Source organism: Solenopsis invicta, chromosome 16, assembly GCF_016802725.1.
Source record: "Solenopsis invicta isolate M01_SB chromosome 16, UNIL_Sinv_3.0, whole genome shotgun sequence".
NCBI classification, from domain to species: domain Eukaryota; kingdom Metazoa; phylum Arthropoda; class Insecta; order Hymenoptera; family Formicidae; genus Solenopsis; species Solenopsis invicta.
This window is the reverse complement of record NC_052679.1, coordinates 11,903,862-11,912,266: the sequence shown is the minus strand read 5'-3', so window position 1 is coordinate 11,912,266 and position 8,405 is coordinate 11,903,862. Positions and strand designations below refer to the sequence as shown.

Here is an 8,405-nt window from a genome sequence, read left to right as displayed (position 1 = left end):
TAAATTAAACAAAAATCTTGTATGGATTCGTTTGTATTTCGTTTGAAGACTTTTGAAGTGTCGTCAGAAACGTTTGTGAGTTATCCAGATAATTTTAATAAAATATTTTAAAGTCATGTAATTGACCGAAATATAGATTCCAGGCGCTACTGGTCCTGAAGTACCAGAAGGCGCGTTCGGTGTAATCTCTAGTATTTCGATACTCCTGGTTCTTTCTTGACAGTAAGGATAAACAATGTGCAGTAAGTCACATATTTCCAAAATATCTGGGGGCGCTATTACGGTTTCTGAAACGAGGTGAAAATTACAAAAGTGAGCAAATTCATTAGTTGTTGATCAATAAAGTTATAGATATTCTAGTAAATTTGTTCACTTTTGTAATTTTCATCTCGTTTTAAGAACCGTGATAGCCCCCCTGAGAAGGTGCAATTGGTGTTGCAAAAGCGAATTGGTATTTAATCAACGAGATTCAGAGACGGAAGCACAAGCCCAGGATGATCCTTCCCGAGAAAGCAGTCTCCGTACTTCGTCTGGAACCAAGATTCATAACTCCAGCGATTAGAACCTGTTCGGATGCACTCAAATGCAAAGTACAATAGAATTAATTTTTTCAGAAAGATGAAAATGTATTTAATATTTACACATAAAATAACATTGGATCCAAGATCCTTGACGATAGTTGATGCATCTTTATTTATTTTTGCAAGTAATTTTTTTGGATGCTGTATTGATTTTATGTTCAACGCACTATATTTTATTGCAGGTTTGTCGTGCCATGAGATATTTTCCTCCTGAACAATGCAGTATGGTCAATGTTAAAGTGATCGGGTGTTTACTGTTTGTATGTGATGGCGACACACTATAGTTATACCGGTGATTCAAGAACAGATTGGAATATTCCATCTGCGACTTGCTCTCTTTGGCGAAAGGATATTTCTTGATGCATTCGACTTTATTTGATAATCTAACGAGTTTGTATGAAAATGTCTTAGAAGTATGGGAGAACATACAGAGGAATGCCATTGAAATGCATGGTAATTTGTTATTTACATATTTTAATTACTGTTTAACAAGTAGTATACAGATAATTTCCACATTATTGAATCTTGCACTTAGCTAAACTGGTTTTTTTTTTTTAAGCAACTCATGATAAAATTATGCTGAGTCCTGCGGATAGTTGGTTACATGTAGACTCGACGCAATTAGAAACATATCTAAACCAATGGTAGAAAAACGTTAAGGATAAAGAATTTTATCAAGACCTTATGATTCTGCAATAAAAAATGCAGTCGTTTGTCAATCAAACCAGCGACGTTAATGGCGTGCATTTCTTAGGGTATGATTTCTATCTGTTAAAAAGGACTAGAGAGAGAGACAATTCTGACAAATATACTGATCATGATTTAGTCGTAAAGCAATGGAAAATAAATAATCGTTGATTTTATTTATAGAGAACAATCAATGTAGAACAACATGCAAGGACATGGGGAATGGCGCGCGAATAGACTTCGACGCGAATGTATTCGACAGTACGTTAAGCGGCATCCTCGACTTGGCATTCTGGGAGGAAGGGACAAGTACGTATTGAAATTTTTAATTTATTTTAATTCATACACAATTTTATAAATTATATGTATGTATACGTACAGAGCGATTCTTAATTCGTGTCCCAACTTTTTACCGTTTGGGATGATTTACCGACTAATGCTAATCTATAGGGGAAACCGGGGCTATTCGGAAGCCCGAGCTATTCGAACAACTGGAAATATCTTTGTACGGATACATATTAAAAATTTAATTTAAATGTTCCGAAAGCGCTGAAGCAGTAAAATTCTCTATTGTGAGTTTATTTTTTTTATTGTATGCAACTTTTCTTAATAATACTATATATCCTTATGAATAAAACAAAGTCTTAACAACAGCTTTTTTACATTTTTCTTCATCTTAAAACACAAATTTCAGAATATTTCCGGACTAGTTTCGAATTACCCCGGGCTTAGAGCATATATGTATATATAATTGACACTGGTCGACATTTTTATATATAGTTCAAAGCAAGTACATTTCCGTGTTCGCTCTAATGGCATTGTAAAGGGGAAGGTTCAACCTTTCAAACCGTCCAACTTTTTTTTTAAATGAATACAGGACTCAGGAGACGCAAAAGAAAAAAAATCTTCCGAATTGCCCCGGTCTTCCCTATATACTAGAGTTTGAATCTGTAAATCATCTTTCATGGTCAAACGTTGGAATACAATTTAAGATTTAATGTGTATATAATCTTTTGGGGTAATTTTTTTTTATTTCCTTAAACTTTATTTATAAAATTAATTTTTTATAAAGAATTTTTATTTGAATTTTGATAAACAAGCAACGAAAATTTCATTTATAGATGGGCGCAAAAAGGGCGCCAAAACAATTGCCTGTCATATAAAATCATGGACGGGAAAAAATAGACTATCGAAAAGAAACATTGTTCATCGAGTAGTAGAAACGTGGTCCCCAAAATCGAACCACAGTCATATCTGGCACGAACCGTACAATATTTTAATAAAGTTTTAGTAAGATATTGTCGTAAATTTCAACGAAATAGTTTTATTATATGTAAACTCATTACATATATTTGATAAAAATGCCAAGAAAAAATAAATTAACTGTTGACATTGCAGTGGCAATTTTAAAAGAATTCTCGGAAATCTTTGGCGATAAGTTACCTGATTACTCGGACAAAATTTGGAAGGAAATGAGTAAAAGATGTAAACATGCATGGAGTGCCCATAACTGGTGGGTGAATGTTAAATATAATAGACGAAATATTATGTCACTCGCAAGAAGAGAAATGGGTCTTGACTCGCTCGAACTATCTGCGAACATAACAATTTCTACTGAAGACAATAATAAAACAGTAAATGAATCAATTAATATTAATGACACCTCTTTCAACTCTACTTGTGAAGACAGCTATACCTGGTTTGATTTAATTTTAACTTTAAACGAATGGGAACAAATTAAACCACTTCAATCCGGAAATAACAGATCTAAGCATACGAGGTGTGTTCAAAAAGTATCGCGAATTTTGTGTTTTTTCAAAAATTATTTATTTATTCATGAATATCTATTTTGTCCCCTTCAAAGTAATCCCCATGAGATATTATACACTTGTGCCAACGGTTTTTCCAATCTTCGAAGCACTTCAAAAAATCATTTTTTTTTATCTTGTTCAGCTCCTCCTTCGATGCCGTCTTTATCTCGTCAAGCGTAGCGTAACGTCGTCCTTTCATGGGCCTCTTCAGTTTAGGGAACAAGAAAAAGTCACAGGGGGCCAGATCTGGGGAATACGGTGGCTGCGGCATCATTAGTGTGTTGTTTTTGGCCAAAAAGTCGCGCACAAGCAACGATGTGTGAGCAGGGGCGTTTGGTACGAATTTCGCGGCGACCCGTCTCATGCCCAAATCATTGATAAAAATCGAATGGCACGAGCCAATCGATATGTTTAGGTCCTCAGCAACTTCTCTAACGGTGATTCGACGATTGGCCAATACCATTTTCTCCACTTCATTAATTTTTTCTGTTGTTGAAGTGCTCGGGCGTCCGGCACGCTCTTCGTCGTTCACATCTTCTCGGCCTTCTGAGAACATTTCGTACCACCGATAAACGTTGCTTCGGTCCAAGGTAGCTTCTCCGTATGCCACAGTCAACATTCGGAATGCATCCGCGCACTTAATTTCGTTTTTCACACAAAATTTGATACAGGTTCTTTGATCCATTTTTTTGAATAGGTAAAAATCGAAGACGATCCAAAACACGTGCAAGCAAAGCAGCTGTCAACAATTAAGTGATTCAAAATGGCCGAGCTTGTCGGCATAAGTGAGAGACATGAGTACCAACATAACGCCACAAAAAGATCGAAATTCGAATATACGTAACCCGCGAAAATTCAAAATTCGCGATACTTTTTGAACACACCTCGTACATTAAGACCATGGGTATGGACTAACGTCATTGCCGATGCATTTTATCGACAACATCGTTTGCCTTGTGCATACACATTTGTAAGAGGTGATGTAAATGAATCCTCTCCTAGCAAATATTATATCAGGATCATCGGAAAGTGCAAGAGTAAAAATTGTGGCAACACCTTTAAAGGCATTGTTGAAACGGAACCGTCAGCCAACACTGGTGAACTTTGGATACGAGTGAAAACCCGGGATACTAGATATCAAAATCATGAAATTCTGCAGCGTCCTTTAAATGGAGAAAAGCGAAAACAAATAGGCAAAGCAGCAATTACAGAAGGATGCTCAAACTTGCGAAAAAGAAAAGTGAGAGAAGATTTGCGTCTTGGAGATGTTGATGCACCGATAATACCTTCATTGGATATACTCCGACATGCTAAAAAAGAAGCAATTGATGAAGAATTAGGTTCTAAAGAAATTAAAGACGAAGATGTAATACAGGCAATTTATCGTTTAAATTTTGAAAATCCTTATAAAGGTGCTATTGCTCTGGTAAGTTACGTGCCGTTCAAAGTGTGTTATGGCACTGGTGAACAAATCAGTGTTTATGATCAATATCACAATATGCATAAAACTTCATCTTCTATTAGCATTGACGCAACTGGCAGTATTGTTCGAAAATTGAAAAGATCACTGGAAACAAAATCAGCTCACATTTTTCTATATGTGATTGCCATACATTGTGACAATACGTCTTTGGCAATATATCAATTACTAACAGACTCACAAGAAACTGAGACAATTGAACACTGGTTGAAATTATGGCTACGTATGGTCAAATTTCGTAAGCCAGTCCAAGTGGTCGTTGATTATTCTAGAGCAATGTTATTGGCTTGTTCAAAAGCTTTCAATGATATTACTATAAAAAAGTATGTTGAAATTTGTTTCAATGCTGTTTCTGCGGGAGAATATATTTCACGGGAATGGATATCAACTTATATAAGGGTTGACGTTGCACATCTAATCCAAATAGTTTGTCGATGGCCTATTTTAAAAAGTCATCCTTTGCGTCCTGTACGTGATTTCTATATTCGATGCATCGCATTAATGATAGACTGCCAAAGTTTTCAGGATTTTATCAAAATATTTTCACTGACATATATTGTTGCTCTTCAATATTACGAGGATTCAAGCGTAAACGTAACATTGGTAGATCAAGAAATAAAAACAGCTGAACAATCAAGGAAAAAATTGGAGATGTTAATAAAAGAGCGTCCTACTGATATAGATAATTTTTTACAAATTACCGATTCTGGTAATGATCTGTTAAATGACGATTGCGAAGTAAGCGATGATAATATTAGAATTAATGAATTTTTTGAAAATATAAAAGTATCCACGCAATCGGTAATTCAGGAAGGTATCAATATTAATTATTTCTATTTACCTAAATTGATTGATCGATTGTTGAAACTTGGAAAAGAATTTCCACTTTGGACAGCAGTATGTATTCCTTTTTACACAAGTCATCCAACCACAAGCTATTGTGAAAGAATCTTCCGCGATATAAAAAGTGAAGTATTTAAAAACTATTTACTTCCACAAAGAATTGACAATTTTATAAAAATTCATCTTCGTGATTTAATAGGAGGTACACGGAGTTTTTCAGCAAAGATGCAAAATTTTGTTGTGAACAAGAAAACGGTTCCAACTTGGAAGTCAAAAGATTTTCGCCAATATGTTACAGCTCCAGTGGCAAAAAAAAAGTCCAATTAAACTTTACAATAATACACAGAATTTAAAAATAGAACATTGTTATTCTAATTCATTTGATGATTCAGATTTATTGTCAAGAGAAAATTGGCGTGGAAAAGCCGAATCTATATTTTCATTCAATGAAAATGATGAAAGAATGGAAAATATTTGGAATGTAGAATCAAATAATAGAAACATTGAGGAATTAATTGATATAAATATTTGTACAAGCTATAAAACGGAAGATTTGTCAATTTCAACATTATTGAATTCTGAAATACAAATAGATACATTTGAAAACCAAACAACTATTGAAAGTCCGAAAAGTCTCAATCATGAATCAATGCCACTTACCAGCAGCAAAATTAAAAATGAATCAATCAAAGTAGAACAGAATGCTACAAATTTAGAAACGAAAGAATATTTCGAATATAAACCATCTCAATCAAAGTTTTTTACTGCTTATCCTGAAGTGACATTAAACAATAAGTTAGTCACTAAGAATATAAAACGTTATTTATTAAAAAATGCGTCCTCTTGTGGAACTTATAAAATTGACGGTAAAGTGTATTTTTTAAGAAATAGTTGCCCTTTTGACTCTCTTGCACAAATTATTTTCACTAGTATCTTGGATGATCCTATATATTTTTCCTTTGCTGAAACTTCTGACAACTCATTTTTCAAGTTTATCTTCAAATTTATGGATAATGGCCCAAGTCATGAGGTGTATAAAGAGAGGTTTAAGTTATTGAAACCTTTATATGAAAATACTAAAATTAGTACAAAAACTAAGCACCATGAAATTACCACTTCTTATGATGCCACAGATAGTCCGGCTGAAGTTTGGATGAAATTATTAAATTCAATTCCTAGTTCCCGTCAAATGGAGAAATGCAATAAGTGTGGCGAGCATGAAACAATGCAATTAACACTAAGGCCTAATCATAAAATGATTATACATAAAGGTTTTCGTGCTCTACAGAAGGCATTGAAATTTCATGATGTTACTTATAACAAAAAATGCCAATGTGGTGGCTGCTCTGTTCTAACAACCGAAACTAGTCATCACATTTTCATAGAATTGGATATCAGAGAAAATCTACAATCTGCTACAAAGTCTTGTAAATTGAAAGAATTACCAACGATGTTAACGTTGACAAAACAATATAGGTATAGTTGTTTCACACATAAAATTCCATATTTATATTTAAAACAATATAAATTAACATAATTATTTCAATGTTTAAGGTTGGTAGGCGTTGTTGCAGCATATCCAGGTCATTTTGTTGCTTATTGTAGACGACTTTCAGGACTATGGGAGCAATACAATGATCTAAATACTACAGTAAAATCTTGTTCACATAATGAGACAATTAGTCCTATTGCTGCAGTTTATATCATATATGAAGATAATTAAATATGGTATGTATATTATAGATATATGTCAAATATAAGAAGAAAAATATATTTCTAAGTATAAAATTTAGAAAAAAAATTCATGGATATAAATGTAACATATATAAATTATCTTGTTTTGTATGACATGATCAGTAATACACATGTTTTTCTTGCATTACAGATTTCATCGTTCGATGTAGACTGTCATAATCATTTAAATTTGACATATTCGTCTATAAGACCGCCACGACGCGGAAAAAACAAGATCTAACGATTGAAAGTGATAGAGGCACAGTTGTCGAGAGCAATCATGTCACTCCAGAACCGAGTAATGTAGCGGCAAATCATCATCAGCTCAGAATCAAAACAAAACACCAACATGATTCAAACAGGCATTCAAATAATCAATTACTTAACACCACCAAAAGGCGTAATTCCTTAATTTTTAATACAAATAGTATGCTATACGGGATTCCTATGAAGATGTATGTATACGCGAGTACGAACGTATTATTTCATCCAAGTTAAATATGTGGAATGCAAGTTTAAATTCTCGTCCCTTTTTGCAGACAAAACTCAGATCCATGCATCGTCTTTTTATTGTTAGAGCCAATTTGTATTTTACAGCACGTATACATACATGATGTCATACGTATTCCTCTAATGAGTCTTAATATATAATCTGTACACAACAAACGTCCGTATCTCTCATTCTAATTGAAATGTACAAAGCTTGATACGTAAGAGAGTCTAATACTTAGGAGAGATAGTTACAAAAGTGAGAAAATAATACATATACAAATAGTAGGATTCTTAACTTATGTCTGTGGCCGCGATAATAACATCTTATTTGTTTATATATATACATATATATACATATATATATATATATATATATATATATATATATATATATTTGTATGAAGAACAGTGATACAGCCGAATAATGAAAAGTACAATTGTGCAATATGTATCAATGGTTCTAACTGCGTGATAGAAGTACTTTGATCGATAACATTAAGTACATATTTTAAGTAATAAATGTGTAATAATTTGGATAATCTTTACACTACAACAAACGTCCGTATCTCTCATTATTCTAATAGAAATGTACAAAGCTTATTGATACGTAAAAGAGTCTGATACTTAGGAGAGATAGTTACAAAAGTGAGAAAATAATACATATACAAATAGCAGGATTCTTAACTTATGTCTATGGCCGCGATAATAACATCTTATTTGTTTATATATATATATATATATATATATATATATATATATATATATATATATATATAC

General features: G+C 33.2%; 1 protein-coding gene across 3 annotated transcripts; it reads left to right on the top strand.

The window, feature by feature from the left end:
- The first annotated feature begins 202 nt into the window (after positions 1–202).
- LOC113004302 lies at positions 203–2,721 on the top strand. Of its 3 annotated transcripts, none has more exons than XR_005576549.1 (6): positions 203–312; positions 400–590; positions 764–1,034; positions 1,141–1,336; positions 1,452–1,577; positions 2,390–2,404. XR_005576549.1 is itself a non-coding variant. In XM_039458678.1 (6 exons), exons 3-6 carry the CDS (start codon positions 941–943, stop codon positions 2,704–2,706), a joined length of 429 nt encoding a protein of 142 aa, XP_039314612.1. In that variant the 5' UTR covers positions 203–312; positions 400–590; positions 764–940; the 3' UTR covers positions 2,707–2,721. The 3 variants fall into 3 exon arrangements, 1 of the variants encoding a protein (XP_039314612.1); XM_039458678.1 differs by lacking the exon at positions 1,141–1,336 and adding an exon at positions 2,667–2,721 and having other exon boundaries at positions 2,390–2,558; XR_005576548.1 differs by lacking the exon at positions 2,390–2,404 and having other exon boundaries at positions 1,452–1,921.
- Positions 2,722–8,405: the final 5,684 nt, after the last annotated feature.

What these genes read in the sequence shown, in the direction of transcription:
- LOC113004302 (XM_039458678.1), top strand. Translation starts at nt 941, where the DNA reads ATGCATTCGACTTTATTTGATAATCTAACGAGTTTGTATGAAAATGTC. An exon ending in GAATGCCATTGAAATGCATG is followed by an intron (nt 1,035 to 1,451) that starts GTAATTTGTTAT and finishes TTTTATTTATAG; the next exon opens with AGAACAATCAATGTAGAACA. An exon ending in ATTCTGGGAGGAAGGGACAA is followed by an intron (nt 1,578 to 2,389) that starts GTACGTATTGAA and finishes TTTCATTTATAG; the next exon opens with ATGGGCGCAAAAAGGGCGCC.